At 45.4% G+C, this 16036-nt stretch overlaps 1 protein-coding gene across 1 annotated transcript in view; it reads left to right on the forward strand.

Moving 5' to 3' along the window:
- LOC144685061 (mucin-5B-like) overlaps positions 1-16036 on the forward strand; it is a 287277-nt gene that overhangs the window by 32043 nt on the left and 239198 nt on the right. The window contains exons 15-22 of the mRNA XM_078549595.1: positions 6188-6282; positions 6590-6716; positions 11566-11818; positions 11906-11958; positions 12043-12143; positions 13894-14045; positions 14155-14293; positions 14599-14709. Coding sequence (XP_078405721.1) covers positions 6188-6282; positions 6590-6716; positions 11566-11818; positions 11906-11958; positions 12043-12143; positions 13894-14045; positions 14155-14293; positions 14599-14709 — 1031 coding nt within the window. The remainder of the gene's footprint in view (positions 1-6187; positions 6283-6589; positions 6717-11565; positions 11819-11905; positions 11959-12042; positions 12144-13893; positions 14046-14154; positions 14294-14598; positions 14710-16036) is intronic.

Raw genomic sequence — 16036 nt, forward strand, 5'->3', positions numbered from 1 at the left:
GAACTCACCAAGCCTCCTTAGGCAGCACCTTCCAAACCCACGACCATTACCATCTAGTGGGACAAGGGCAGCAGATAGATGAAAACACCGCCACCTGGAAGTTCCCCTCCAAGTCACTCACCATCCTGACTTGGAAATATATATTGTCGTTGGGTCAAAATCCTGGAACCCCCTCCCTAACAGTGCTGTGGGTGTACCTATACCACATGGATTGTAGCGATTCAAGAAGGCAGCTCAACACCACCTTCTCAAGGGAACCTAGGGATGGGCAATAAGTGCTGGCCCAGCCTGCGACACTCACATCCCATAAATGAATTTTAAAAATTGGCCGACTGGGCAAGTTGTGCAATCCTCTTGCAAAAAGTGGCCATGGCGCAGTCACTGGTGGAGGTGCTCAGAGCCCCTTGCTATACCTTTATTAAGGTTCATGCTAACAGTGCAGCCTCGCAGTGCGGGTTAGGAGAATGCCTGTGCCTGAACTGAGAGCACAGCATGCAGTGCAATGGGCAAAGCTGCCGCCAATTGGTCAGGTGGAGTGGGGTGGAGGTGGGTGGGTTTTGGGACAACCAATGAGTGCACCACACACTGGCCATCCAAGTGGTGGCCAGTACTCTCCTGCATGTGTGAAGGGGCCTTCAGACTTAACCAAGAGAGGTCCTTAGTTCACCCAAGCTAACCCACACATCACTCTCTTGGATCCTGCAGGAGGAGAACATCAGGATCATGGAGCCTGGTGATTTAGCGGTATGCCCCATGGCGTACAGAGAACAAAAAAGAGGAAGGAGAGAGTGGCAGAGACACCTGGCTCGGCAAAGGGAGGAGCATCTCCCTCAAGAGCACGGGGTGACAGGACCTGCTGCGCACACAGCTGAAGATCTACAGCGAGCCTTCACTTGTAGGCGCCTCACTAGACCCAGGGTCCATAGACGCCACTTGTCGTTCCTGCAGATGACCGAGAACTAGTTGAAGACTGCGCATACCCAGCAAACTGGTCAGTCAGATATACCACCTTCGACAGGATTTGGTGCCATGGGGACATGGAGGGCATCCACTGCCAGTGGCCGTGAAAGCGACCGTGGTGCTCCATTTTTATGCCAGTGGCTCCTTCCATGGCTCAGCAGGTGACCTGTGCAGGATCTCAGAAGCCTCCACGCACAAGTGTATCCAGGAGATCACGGACGTCACCTTTACAAAGACACAGAGCTTTGTGCATTTTTCCCAGGATTAGGAAAGCCAGGAGGCAAGACCACTGGGACTTGCGGAGATCTCAGGTTTTCCATAGGTTCAGAGTGTCATTTCTACACTCACATGGTGCTTAGATCTCAGTGGCAACAAACAGTCAACTATGACAACCGCAAGGGCTTCCACTCACTGAATGATCAGCTGGTGTGTGACCACCACAAACACATCCTGCTGGTCTGCGCATGATTCCCAGGAAGTGTGCACAACTCCTACATCCTTAACAGGTCTCAGATCCCTGACATCTTCCAGGGTCCACAGAGGCTGCAGGGTTGGTTCCTCAGGGACAAGGACTACCCACAGAGGCCGTGGCTGAGACACCCTTGCGGCAGCCTCAGACTGCAGCAGAGCGACGCTATAATGAGGCTCATGCCACGAACCAGACTTTGGTGCAGTACTACATAGGCATTTTAAAAATGAGGTTCCGGTGCCCCGAGAGGTCCAGTGGAGCCTGCAATGCAGTCCCCAGAGGGCGTTATGCATCATCATCGCTTGCTGCGTGCTCCACAACCTGGTGCTGCAAAGGGGAGTGGACTGGCTGAGGGGCAATGAGGAGCTGCACGTATCCTCCGATGAGGAGAAGTTGAAGGGGATGCCGATGATGAGGCCATCGCTTTGGCCAGATGAGGCAGGCGCGCTTGGGAGGCCCTCATAGCCGCAAGATTCACAGAGGATGATGATGAGATGCAGTGAGGACAGTCCTGACATCCTCACCTTGCATCTGTGAACGTTTGACTCCTGTGTGGCTGATGGCAGTGCACATTCCCTCAGTGCTCAGGCTCATGTGATGGAGACATAGCGGAGGCCCTAATAGTAGCTCGATTCCTGGAGGACGATGATGATATGCAGTGAGGACACTCCATATATCTTCACATTGCCCTTGTGAATGTCTGCCTCCTGCCTAGCTCAGGGGAATTCGCTTGCGCTCTGTGATCAGGGTCATATCATGGAGACGCAGCCGTGAAACTTTAAATGAATCTGATCCTTTGTCGGCCTTCAGCACCTGACCCCTTCAGGATCGCACCAGCACCGGACATATGCTGAAGAGATGAGGGGGCCAGCCCCACCTCAGAGGTCCTGAGAGCACACAGAGAGAATGACGGAACTCTGTGATGCCTGCCCTTGACAATGACAAGCACCATCGAGGTGTAGGCATCAGTAATGTGCCCAGTGAGTGTGAAGCCGACCATCACTTTGCTCTGAAGGTTACAGACTGCACAGCCTTGGACTGAGACACCTGCCTTTACCTTGCGCAGGAACCAAGGTTTCACATCTGAGTGACACGAACTCTGACTCATGAGAACAAGGAGCCTTGGGCAAGGAGACATTTTTGGGAGTTTATTTACAATAGTGAACATTATGTACAAGTGATCAACACCCATGCCCAGGCTGTGTAACTCCATCTTCTTAATCTTCCCAACACCACCACTACATCTTGTTGCTCCCTGGATATCCACAGCAGAGGTAGAGGCAGCCTGCTGACTGCTGCGCCCTGTTTGTGATGACCGTGGCGGGCATCCTTTGGAGGGCTGAGACTTGGCGGGCTCTGGCCTGCTTTCGGGGTCCTGCTGAGTGGCAGTAGCACCCTCCTCGGCCTGTAGAGCTGGAGCTGCTGGTGTCACAGGAAGATGGGATTGGGCTGGGCCGGACACTCTCGGAGTGACTGAGCTTGCCTTTGCAGCTCCAGTAACTGAGGTAAACTGAGCCCAGAGACTTGTCATCTGACTCAAACTCAGCAGATTTCTGGCCTCCAGCAGTCATCTGAGTTCCAGAGACCTGGGAAGTCCCTGCCTCCACCTGCTGTGAATCAGACAGTGTGATGTGCTCACCAGATTGTGGTCTCGAGGCTACTCTAGAACTAGGTCCCATGGAGGTGTGTGTCTCTGCGCTGGTGGAGGTGTGGGTGAACACTGTGATGGGTCTTCAACTAGGGTGTCATCAGATTATTCTTCCGAGGTGTCTTTGGGGCTTGAGTCAAGGACCTGGCTCGTGGAACCCCTTGGCTGTTTCCCAGATATGCCTACGAAAGCAAGGAGAGATAATTAATGCATGGCAGGGGGCTGTAGAACAGGGAACTGATTCACAGCATGGTTGTCTGATGGATGTTGCACTGCTGGATCCTCACTTGGTAGAGCACCGCTGACCTCACCGTCAACACAGGACTGGTCCCGGTCATCGCTGGCCAGCTGGATTGGTCTATTTTCAAAATCTGTGAGGACCCTGATGCCGGGCATTCCTCCACCTGTCTATGACCTTTCCCTCTTGTTGTGTGCCACCATGTCCTGCATGAATACCGATGGAGAGTGTGTAAGCAGGACGCCTGCCAGGCCAGATGAGGAGGATGCCTGGCATGTGTGGTGCCATGGATGGGATGAGGACATGATCCACAAGGCAGATGAAGGTGTGGGTGAGAGAGTGAATGGCGATGTCCCTTGAACTGGCAGTGAGTGAGATCCCTGTGGATGCATGATGGGTTTGTGAGTGTGAGTTGAGAGTGATGAGAAAAGTGGCTTACCCTGGCGGAATGGAGGAGATTATTCATCCTCTTTAGGCATTGGGTGGCTGTCCTCTTTTGACCACCACTGCCACCGCCTCCCATGCTGGATTGGTGCCCTTGCTTGCTGGTCTTCACCCAGAACAGGGGAGTAGAGGGCTTCACAGGATCTAGTAGGGAGGCATTGCTAAATTCACCCAAGGGAGGCATTGCTAAATTCAGGGACAGCATATTTCCTCCGCAGCCGTGGCTTTGCAGCAGCTTCCGATCCCATAGAGGGAGCTAGCTCTGCGCAGAGGCGCCCTTTAAATATGGCACCTGGATTACTGAAGGCCTGAGGTGACGGTGAGGCGGGAAAATCAGAGGTTGCCCTGCCAATGACCCGCCATGTTTCATGAGAATGCATTATTAATGAGGTGGGACCAGGAGTGGGTCAATATGGAGCAAAAATGCGGCCAACCAGTAAAACATCTTTTCCCCTCCCTGTAACCACACTTTGTGCAAATCTGGGACGATTCCATCCATCCTTACAACCATCAGGTGTCATTGAGATTTTTGGGGAGATATTTGCTGGGGTTTTTAGGATCTCGGGTTGGACAACTCAGTGGTTAAAGAAAGATTTTGATATAGATTTCGGCATCCCCAACTAACTCTTTGTGTCAGTGGGTGTCCCCTTTTTTTGATTCTGGGATAGCAGCTGTAGCTTACTGGGCCATCGTTCATTGCCCATCCCTAGTTTCCCCGAGACAGTTAAAAATAAGCCTCCTTCTTGAACCGCTGCAGTCCATGCACTGAAGGGGGTACTCTCACAGTGCAGTTAAGCAGTGAGTTCCAAGGTTTTTGCCCAGCAGTGATGAAGGAGCAGCGATATAATTCCAAGTCATGATGGTGTGTGTCTTGGATGGGAACTTGCAGGTCATGACATTCCTATACACCTTCAGCACTTTTTTTTGAGGTGTGCGGTTGGCAGGCTTGGCAGGTGCTGTACTCCATCACACTCCTGACTTGTGCTTTGTTGGTGGTGAAGAGGCTTTGGTAAGGCAGGAAGTGAGCCACCTGCTGTAGAATACACAGCCTCTGACCTGCTCCAGCAGCCACTGCATTTATGTGGCTGTCCCAGTAGAATCTCTGGTTCATGGAGACAGCCAGAATGTTAATGGTGGGGGTTTCAGTGATGGTAACATATTGAATGTCAAGGGGAGGTGGTTAGACTTTACCTTGTTGGAGATGGTTATTGCCTGGCACTTATGTACACGAATGTTACTTGTCACTTACCAGCCCAACCAGATATTGTCACTATCTAAACTATTGGAAGGAAGTAGGTGAAGTTAGGCTAGTCAGGTGGCACCACAGGATGAATACTGCCATCTGCCATTAATCTGCCAATCATAAACATATATGACAGCAGGCTTACTTGAATTGAACTAAGAAACAATGTACATTATATGGAGACTGTGGTCCACCAACAAATTTGTGTTGCACGTTGCAAGCTGCTCTGTAGTCAAGTTCCAGAGCAAGCAGTGCTCAGGCAATATTAGTAACATCAGTTAGCCTGAAGTCTCCTCATGTGTTTACAGGTTCCTGATGTTTTCCAGATCAGATGGCAGCATCACTTTCCCCATGGATAACCAGCAACAGCAGAACAGGAGTATGATTTTTTGTTGCGAGGGACAGAATATCTCAAAATTCAGGGCATGATTGATTTGACATATGTAGATCTAGGTGCTCTGTACACAATAATAGTATATCCATTATAAAAAGGTCTTCTACTTTACTCATTTTCACCTTCACCATTTCCCCAGGATTATCCAGGTGCCAGTGGCTGTGAAGGTGTTTTTATTTTAAAACAATCCACCATATGCCCATAATTAGGCCCAGAAAGAAAATGTCAAGGTTTTCCCTGAGGAGCCTGCAGTCCTGGCTCACAGCATCTATATCCAGCCACACACATTTGCCAAGTGCAAGAAAAAAGAAGGTGCATGTATCAATGACATTGATGAAAGCCTTCAATGAGCATGCCATAGGCTTGATGCATATATAGCAAGAGAGATGCATAGTAAGGTTCAAATATCTGAGTCCGTGTTGATGAGCCTGATGGTAGCCTGAGAAGCAGCCTGACATCAGCCTGAGTTGTCACAATATGGTCCATTGTTAGGTGCTGGATTTTTATGTGAGCCCAGACACATCCAGCTCATGCTGCAACAGAACCCAAGGTGAAAATCAACATCAGTATGATGTTATACTTTACACGTGGGAGTTTCATACCGAGTAACACAGGGGCTGAAACTCCACAGCAGTCCTGCTGGTCTCCCGCCAGACCTACAGTTGGAGATAAGTGGAAACTCTGCAGAATTTCTGCCCCATAATGGTTAAAGTGCAGTTTGGGAAAATGTTTTTGCAGCAAATTAATTTGTTAGAAATGTTTACTTTCTCATTTCTCCTTTATTTTTCTAGATAAGTACGCTAAGCATTGGTGTGGCCTGCTAATCGCTGATGACTCTGCATTTTCTCAATGCCATTCGCATATCAATCCCAATCAATACTATGAGGTACCAAAAGTTCCTGTGTCATTGTATATGATCCTTATCACTATAAAAACTGCTGTATTGGTTGAACCAATGTAAAAGTCACAGCTCTGATATGGTTTATGAATTTCTCAACGTGGTATTGATGGACACAAAGATGGAAATGATTACAAACTTAGAAATGTGCGACTTATGCACAAGGCTATACTTTGAATATTCTGTTCTGTGTTGAGTGTTTCTGTGTTGAGTGTTTCTATTTGAAGGAATATTTATTCATTCAATCTTTATTTACACCTTAAGTGTGAGATAACACTACACTGTTATTTTACAGCAATGTAAATATGACAGCTGCAACAGTGAAAAGAGTGAGGATTACATGTGTGCTGCCCTCTCATCATATGTTCAGGCTTGTGCATCTAAAGGCATCATCATTTCAAACTGGAGAGCTAATGTATGCTGTAAGTATAACAATATAAGAACATATGAAAGAGGAGAAGGAGTAGACTATTCAGCCCTTTGAGCCCACTCCGTCATTCATTTCAGCTGATCATTTACTTCAACATCATTTTCCTGCAGTACCCCTGTATCCCTTGATGTTTTTAATATGTAGAAATCTATCGATCTCAGCTTTGAGCATCCTCAACAATTGAGCCTTCACAGCCCCCTTGGACAGAGAGTTCCAAAGATTCGCCACCCTCTGAGTGAAGACATTCCTTCTCATCTCAGTCCTAAATGGCCTCCCCCTTAGCCTGAGACTGTGTCCTCTGGTTCTAGATACCCCCCAGCCAAGGGAAACATCCTTCCTGCATCTATCCTGTCAACCCCTGTTAGAATTTTGTATGTTTGAATGAGATCACCTCTCATTCTTCTAGACTCCAGAGAATAAAGGCCCAGTCTATTTAATCTTTCCTCAAAGGACAATCCTTCCATCCCAGGAATTAATATAATGGAACTTCGTTGCACTCCCTCTATGGCAAGTATATCTTTCCTTAAGTAAGGAGACTGTTTGTGTGCCAGCTGAGGCTCAGATGGTAGCACTCTCACCTCTCGATCAGAAGGTTGTGGGTTTAAATACACTGCAGGGCATGCCAGTGTGGTACTGAGGGAGTGCTGCATTGTCAGAGGTGCTGTCTTTTGGATGAGATTTAAACCAAGGCCCTTTCTGCTCTCTCAGGTGAATGTAAAAGATCCTATAGCATTATTTTGAGGAGGAAAAGCAGCGGAGTTATCCCTGGTGTGCTGGCCAATATTTGTCCCTCAATCAATGTCGCAATAACAGATTATCTGGCCATTGTCACGTTGCTGTTTGTGGGAGCTTGCTGTACACTAATTGGCTGCCGCATTTCCAACCTTACAACAGCAACTACACTAAAGTGCTTTGAGCCATCCAGGCATCTTGAAAGGTGCAAGTCTTTTTCTTTCTTTATCTCTGCATCAAGCACAACTTCTGCCAGATTTATAGTAATAACTGTGAAACATTTGTCCTTTCTCCATTGCTGTAGTCTCATATTATATACCGAGAAAAATTCACCAAGGGGCAGTAAAAAGATAACTGTGAGGTAGCTCTACATATTTGTGCTTTCCATGAACTAGCATAATGTAATGGGCATTGCACTGACACTGGCTCCACCACACTCCCCATCTTACTGCCGTCTGAGGCTGAGGCTGAATCAAACTGGCCTCAACCTTGGCAGATTTTGTCAACCTACATCTTATCCATCAGCAAATCACATTGTTCCAACTCTAAATGACTGCTCATCTCCACCCTGCCTTAGTCCCTTACAACTTCAGGTAACCCAAATGTGTTTGTGATGGGCCCAGCAGCCTCCACTCTATGAACTCAAACTTAACCAAAATGGTTGCTCATATCCAGTCTTACTTGCTCATCACAGCCCTCCTCACTGACTAACATTGGTATTCCATTCCCAAAACCATTACTTTAAAATTCAGATCCGCATTTTTAAATTCCCCCATGGCCTTGCCCCACCTTATTGTATCTGTGCAAGCAGGAAAATAGAGGCCACAATCAGATTTTATCAAATGGCAGAACAAGTTTGAGGGGCCGATTGGCCTACTCCTGCTCTTGATCAATATGCTCACATGTATGTTTGTATGCTCAAGCCTTATGTTCTCTCTGAAAAAATCCATTCCCCTGACTCAAGCTTTCTGTGACGTCTTTCCTCCTGCTCCTCTTAGAACATAAGAACATAAGAAATAGGAGCAGGAATAGGTCATTCAGCCCCTCAAGCCTGTCCCGCCATTCAATATGATCATGGCTGATCTGCCCCAGGCCTCAACTCCTCTTTCATGCCAGCTTCTCATAACCCTCAACTCCCTGCTTTTGTAGCCACAGTATTTATATGGCTAGTCCAGTTCAGTTTCTGGTCAATGGTAACCCCCAGGATGTTGATAGTGGGGGAATTCAGCGATGGTAATGCCATTGACTGTCAAGGGATGATAATTAGATTCCCTCTTGTTGGAGATGGTCACTGCCTGGCACTTGTGTGGCGTGAACGTTACTTGCCACTTGTCAGCCTAAGCCTGGATATTGTCCAGGTCTTGCTGCATTTGGACATGGACTGCTTCAGCATCTGAGAGTCGCGAATGGTGCTGAACATTGTGCAATCATAAGCAAACATCCCCACTTCTGACCTTATGATGGAAGGAAGGTCAATGATGAAGCAGCTGAAGATGGTTGGGCACAGGACACTACCCTGAGGAACTCCTGCAGTGATGTCCTGGAACTGAGTTGACTGACCTCCAACAACCACAACCACCTTCCTTTGCACTAGGTATGACTCCAACCAGCGGAGAGTTTCCCCCCTGATTCCCATTGACTCCAGTTTTGCCAGGGCTCCTTGATGCCACACTTGGTCAAATGCTGCCTTGATATCAAGGGCAGTCACTCCCACCTCACCCCTGCAGCTCAGCTGTTTTGTCCATGTTTGAACCCAGGCTGTAATGAGGTCAGGAGCTGAGTGGCCCTGGTGGAACCCAAACTGAGCATCAGTGAGCAGGTTATTGCTATGCAAGTGCTGTTTGATAGCACTATTGATGACCCCTTTCATTACTTTAATGATGATGGAGAGTAGACTGATGAGGCGGTAATTGGCCGGGTTGGATTTGTCCTGCTTTTTGTGTACAGGACATACCTAGGCAATTTTTCACATATTGAGTGATCCAATTTTTCTATAAATAACTGTACAGCAAACTCGAGATAGGATGAACTCAGAGGGTTAGTTTATTTTCACACACTCAAACGCGAGAGTAAAACAGTAAAGGTGGGATAAAGAAAAACAGTAAAGGTGGGATAAAGAAAGAAAGATTTACAGGACAAAGACCACAGACAAAAGAATTATTGTTTCACATGCATCCAGAATCAAAGACCAATGGTATATTCCTTCACAGAGGTTGGCAGGCTGAACTGACACTAGATAATTCGCTTTTCCAGTAGAGTTGACTTCCATGATGAGAAAGGCACACAGAGATGAATCAGTCTTGTAGGCGATGGTATAGAAGTTCCTGTCAAAACAGTGTAGTTGGGGTCAAGCATTCAAACCTGGACAGAACCCCTTTTCTGTGCTGCTGCTAGGTAGATGGGAAGATAGCAGACTGAGCTTTGCAGCTCCACAAGGCAATATTATAGGTTCCACCAGCAAAGGTGGGGAGAGGGAGTGGGGGGGAAGGGGGTCATGTTACATGTCTTCCACATCTCCACTTTGGTGTTGACAAAGGGTGTGTATCCCTTTGTTTGGTCTCTGTGATTGTTAATGTTGCAACCATTAAGTTTTTAATGGGAAGTTGCAGGGTCCGGTTGGCCAGGCCTGGCTCATGAAATGTATATGGCTTATGTATAATTTACTTTGAATTTGGTCTCTGCAGCCCACAGGGGGTCATTGGGGTCTCTTTGAGATAATGAGGTGCAAATTGCTTCAATACTGCCAAATAGCTCCTTTTGTGCATGGTTACAGACAGACATTGCTGCAGCCATTTTAAAAGTCTTTGTCCAGTTTTTAAAATTTTAGAAAGTAGCCATGAGGATATTATGTTTTATAAAAATATAGAGTGTGAGGTCTTGGCCCCTGGCAGTATTTATAAAACATCTTTGGGCTTTCCTTGATTTTATACCAATATTTTTTTCATGCCTTCTCTTTGCTTTCCTAATTTATATTTTTTAAAATGTCACCCTGCAGTTTTTATATTCCCCTAGGCCTTCTTCAGTATTAAGCTCTCACATCCGACACAAGCTTATCTTTTTTGCTTTATTGTATGCTATATGGTGTTTGGCCTGCAGGGGGGTCTAGATTTGGGAGTCCCAGCCTTTTCCTTGGTGGGAATGTATTTGATCTGAACTCTCTCTATTTTTGCCTGGGAATGACAGGGATTTACCTTCAAATAGCAGTTCCCAGTTCACTTTTGCTAGATGACATCTCAACTTATTAATATTAGCCTTTCCCTGATTTAAAACTTTTACCCTTGGTCTGTCTATTTCCTTTTCCATAACTACATTACATCTAACTGCTCTCCCATTGATACTCCTTCCACCTGCCCAGCTTCATTTCCTAAAACCAGAATTGCCCCATCCTCACTCTTGTTGTGTTTGCTATGTTCCTGCTAAAAAAAGTCCCCCTGCAATCATTTTAAGGATTCGGCACCTTCTCTATCTCTTACACTGATTTTAACCCAGTTAAATCCCCCACTGCCACTGCCTTATTGTTTCTGCAATTTGCCGAACTTTTTGCTCCTCTCTCCCTTTGACTGTTTAGGGGTCAATAGTATACCCTCAGCAGTGTGATTGCCCCTTTTTGTCCCTCAGTTCAACCCATATGGCCTCATTTGATAATCCTTATAGTATTTCATCCCCCATTCACAGCTGTGATTGTTTCTTTAACCAATATTGCATCCCTCCTTTTTTTATCCTCTTCTCTATCCCACCTGAGAATCCTGTAATCAGGAATGTTAAGCTGCCATCCATGCCCTCCTTTAACCCACATTTCAGTCATAGCTGTGATATCATACTGCCAAGTTTCTATCTGTGTCCTCAACTCATCTGCCTTATTCGCTAGATTCCTTGCATTGGAGTATATACAACTAATTAGTGAAAAGTTCCTTTTTTGTCCGTTTTCTAGCCTTTGTTTACTCTGCCTGCCATACTTATATGTCAGTGGTTGATACAGAGTAACACATTGTGGTAATATCTGCCACTCTGAAGCAATATTTTTCAAAAGGTATTATCTTTATTTATTTTAGATTAATTGGAAATGAAGTTTGGGAATTCCTCAAGTTGCCTGTGTTTATTGATTTCAGCCAAATACACTATCTGTCCCAAGACTCTGGTCTACAGCTACAATATGACAAGCTGCCGTCATACTTGCCAGTCCCTAGAAGCACCAGATAAAACATGTGAGATTGACTTTGTGCCAGTGGATGGATGTGGTTGTGCTGATGGAACCTACATGGAGGACACTGGTAAATGTGTACCACGCTCCAGTTGTCCGTGCTACCACAGGGGGTCGGTAGTGCCAGCAGGAGAGGTCATCCATGAGGAGGATGCCCTGTGGTGAGCCTTTGAAGCTAATTAATGATTTAACTGAGAAGAGAAGAATCTGAATTCAGTGTGTAATGTTGTCCTGTTATTTTATTGTAGTACCTGCGATCAAGGGAAGCTAGAGTGTATTGGAAAAGAGCTAAAACTTCAAGGTAACATCTTGTAAAAAAGTAATTGTTCAGATCAAAAAATATTCCTTTCATGTGTCTAAATCCATTTTTGGCTTTGCTTTCCAGCTTGTTTTGCTCCCATGGTTTACTTTGACTGCAGTAATGCTTCAGCTGAAAGCACTGGCACAGAATGTGAGAAGAGCTGCCAAACCCTTGAGATGGAGTGTGTAAGTGCCACTAATGAGGGTATTATCTGTGCAACTATTTAGAGGCCAGATAAGCTTGTGTGATTCTTAAATATTATTCTTCATTCTTGACTTGGAGCTGCTGTGTTTTATGTGCTCAGAGCTGCTTCTTTTCTTGTCCTTACAGTTTCTCTATTAAAATGTGTAACAAAGGCAATGTAGTAGCTCATGGACCTTAGGAACATTAGGCAAAGTAGGCCATTCAACCTCCTGAGCCCATTCTACCATGATTTAGATTATGAATGATCATATCTTAACTCCAGCTGCCCGCCTTGTTTCCACATCTCTTACCTTGCCTAACTGAACTCTATTGACCTTAGTTTTGTAATTTTCAATTGACTGAATTGAAGCAGAGTTCCAGATTTCCACAACCCTTTGTGTGAAGTATTGCTTCCTGACATCATTCCTGAATGGCTTAGCTTTTTAAGGTTATGCCCCCTTATTCTGGGCTCCCCAGCACAAAAATGACCTTCCCTCCAACATAAGGTCAGAAGTGGGGATGTCCACTGATCATTACAAAGTGTCCAGTACTATTTGCAACCCCTCAGATACTGAAGCAGTCTGTACCACATGCAGCAAGACCAGGACAACATCCAGGCTTGGACTCACGAGTGGCAAATGACATTTGCGCCACACATGCACCAGGCGATGACCATCTCCAACAAGAGAGAATCTAATCATCTCCCTTGATGTTCAATGGTATTATCATTACCATCAACATCCTGGGGGTTTCCATTGACCAGAAACTGAACTGGATCATCCATATGGGTTCAAGAGCAGATCAGAGGTGAGGAATCCTGCAGCTAGTGACTCACCTCCTGACTCCACAAAGCCTGTCCACCATCTGCAAGGCACAAGTCAGGAGTGTGATGGAATTCTCTCCACTTGCCTGGATGAGTGCAGCTCCCACAACACTCAAGAAGTTTGACACCGTCCAGGACAAAGCAGCCTGCTTGATTGGCACCACATCCACAAACATTCAATCCCTCCGCCACCGACGCACAGTGGCAGCAGTGAGTACCATCCGTAAGATGTACTGCAGGAACTCACCAAGGCTCTTTTGACAGCACCTTCCAAACTCACGACCATTACCACCTAGAAGGACAAGGGCAGCAGATAGATGGGAACACCACCACCTGGAAGTTCCCCTGCAAGTCACTCACCATCCTGACTTGGAAATATATTGCTGTTCCTTCACTGTCGCTGGGTCAAAATCCTGGAACCCCCTCCCTAACAACACTGTGGGTGTACCTACACTACATGGACTGCAGCGGTTCAAGAAGGCAACTCATCACCATCTTCTCAAGGGCAAATAAGGAATGGACAATAAATAATGGCCTTGACATCGACACTGACATCCTTAAAATGAATAAAATATCTTTCTCTCTATCTATTGAGTCATATCCTCTAATCAACTTAAAGATTTCAATTAGAACACCCTTAATCTCCTGCGCTTGAGGGAATGCAAGCCTAGTCCCTTCAACCTGTCCCCATAATTTAACTCTTTTAGTCCCAATATCACCTTGGTGAATCTGCATTGCACCCCTTCCAAGGCCAATATATCCTTCCCGAATGCACTACCCTGAAGCAACCTAATCTTTATATTCCAGCTCAAATATCCTTTTTACTTAATTTTTGTACCTGTCCACTAGTTTTCAGTGATATCTGTTCATTGGCACCTTATATCTTTCCTCCACGGTTACATAAAACTTTCAATTATTTCACTTTTCAGTATGCCACAGGTTGTACCTCTGGATGTGTGTGTCCTGAAGGTTTAGTTTCTGATGAAAGTGGTGGCTGTATTCCTATAAGTCAGTGCCCATGTACACACAATGGCATCCAATACCGCTCTGGGGACATTGTACAGGTGGACTGTAACTCATGGTATGTAGTAAACATTCACTTTTGTTTTTCTATTAAGATGAATTGCAAGATGTAATTGTTGAACTGTTAATCTAATTTGGTTAATGTACATCTTATTTGACTTTTTAAGTCAATGTAAGAACAGATTGTGGACCTGCACAGAACAACAATGTCATGGAACTTGTGTGGCTTATGGAGATGGGAATTACATCACTTTTGATGGAAAACGCTACAATTTTGACGGAGACTGTGAATATATTGTTGCACAGGTATTGTGGGACAAATATGCCTTTCCATTGTTACTCACAATTATCTTATTTTAAAATGGAACAAAAAGAATGATAATGTACAATACAATCTGAAGCTTAAATCAGTACCAAAAGTTAACTATGTAATGATGCTAAATCAATAATTTAACAAGTGTAATGATGCTAAATCAGTTTATAATTGCTTTTACTCTTCAAATTTCAAACTTTTTAAGCTGAGTAAGTTTCTTTTGTGGTATATCTATAGACTTAAATTATTTATTGTGTGAAGCTGTTAGTCTTTAATTCTGTCCTAATGATTGTTTCAGGATTATTGTGGAAATATGACTTCCAATGGCACCTTCAGGATAATCACTGAAAACATGCCTTGTGGGACCACGGGTACAACATGCTCTAAATCAATCAAAATCTTTCTGGGGGTAAGTGAACAGGGTAATCGGCGTGACTAACCATCCCACTTTTTCCTGGAATTGTGAAAATGTGAAATATCCCATTTTCACAGGAAGAATAAAAGAGAAGCATATTACGTAAATGGTTGCAGAGATTGCAGAGCTCTGAGGTGCAGAGGGAACTGGGTGTCTTAGTGCATGAATCACAAAAGGCTAGTACGCAGGTACAGCGGTAATTAGGAAAGCTAATAGAATGTTATCATTTATTGTGAGGGGAATTGAATACAAAAGTAGGGAGGTTATGCTTCAGTTGTACAGGGCACTAGTGAGACCACATTTGAAGTGCTGTGTGCAGTATTGGTCACCTTTTTTAAGGAAGAATGTAAATGTGTTGGAAGCAGTTCAGAGAAGGTTTATCAGACTAATACCTGGAATGGGTGGGTTGTCTTATGAGGAAAGGTTGGACAGACTAGGCTTGTATCCACCGGAGTTTAGAAGAGTAAGAGGTGATTTGATTGAAACACATAAGATCCTGAGGGGTCTTGACAGGGTAGATGTGGAGAGGATGTTTCCTCTTGTCAGAGAATCTAGAACTAGAGGGTCACTGTTTAGAAAACGAGGTGAAGTTTTTTCTCTCGGAGAGTCTTTGGAACTTTCTTCCTCAAAAGGTGGTGGAAGCAGAGTCTTTGAATATTTTTAAGGCAGAGGTAGATAGATTCTTGATAAGCAAGGGGGTGATAGGTGGGATGCAGATTTGAGGTTCCTATCAGATCAGCCATGCTCTTATTAAGTGGCAGATCAGGCTCGAGGGTCCGAATGGCCTACTCCTGCTCCTTGTTTGTATGTTCGTATTAGCTTTCTGTCCCAAGTCCTGGGTCTGAGCTTCCCGGGATGCCATTTTTCTCGGATTTCTCTTGTGTCTGCATGCTCATGCGCACTGTGCTGCTGCACATGTGCAGACTCGAGTCCACACAGCCACAAGGGAGCAGAGGGAACACTGGCCAGTACCCTCCACTGAGAGTTATTCAGCCGAGGTAGGTGGGTGGTTTGGCTCGGGGCCTAACATACATTCAGCAACACTGGCTCTTTGTTCCATGCTCTTAATAGTATCCAGCTAAAAGCAATGTCAGGAATGAGGAGCTAAATTAAAAACAGTGTTTCAAAGGTTAGAATCTCTGGATTTTACCCGAACCACATGCAAATTGGAAGAGAAATAAGCAGATTAGCGAAATGGACATGTGACTGGAAGAGTGACATGAGAAATTTCATTTTGTGGGACACTGGTACCAATACTGAGACTCGAGGAAAGTGTACCCATGCTGAACCAGGTTGGGACCAGGATCCTAGTGCAAAGAAT

This window comes from Cetorhinus maximus, chromosome 9 (genome assembly GCF_964194155.1).
Source record: "Cetorhinus maximus chromosome 9, sCetMax3.hap1.1, whole genome shotgun sequence".
NCBI classification, from domain to species: domain Eukaryota; kingdom Metazoa; phylum Chordata; class Chondrichthyes; order Lamniformes; family Cetorhinidae; genus Cetorhinus; species Cetorhinus maximus.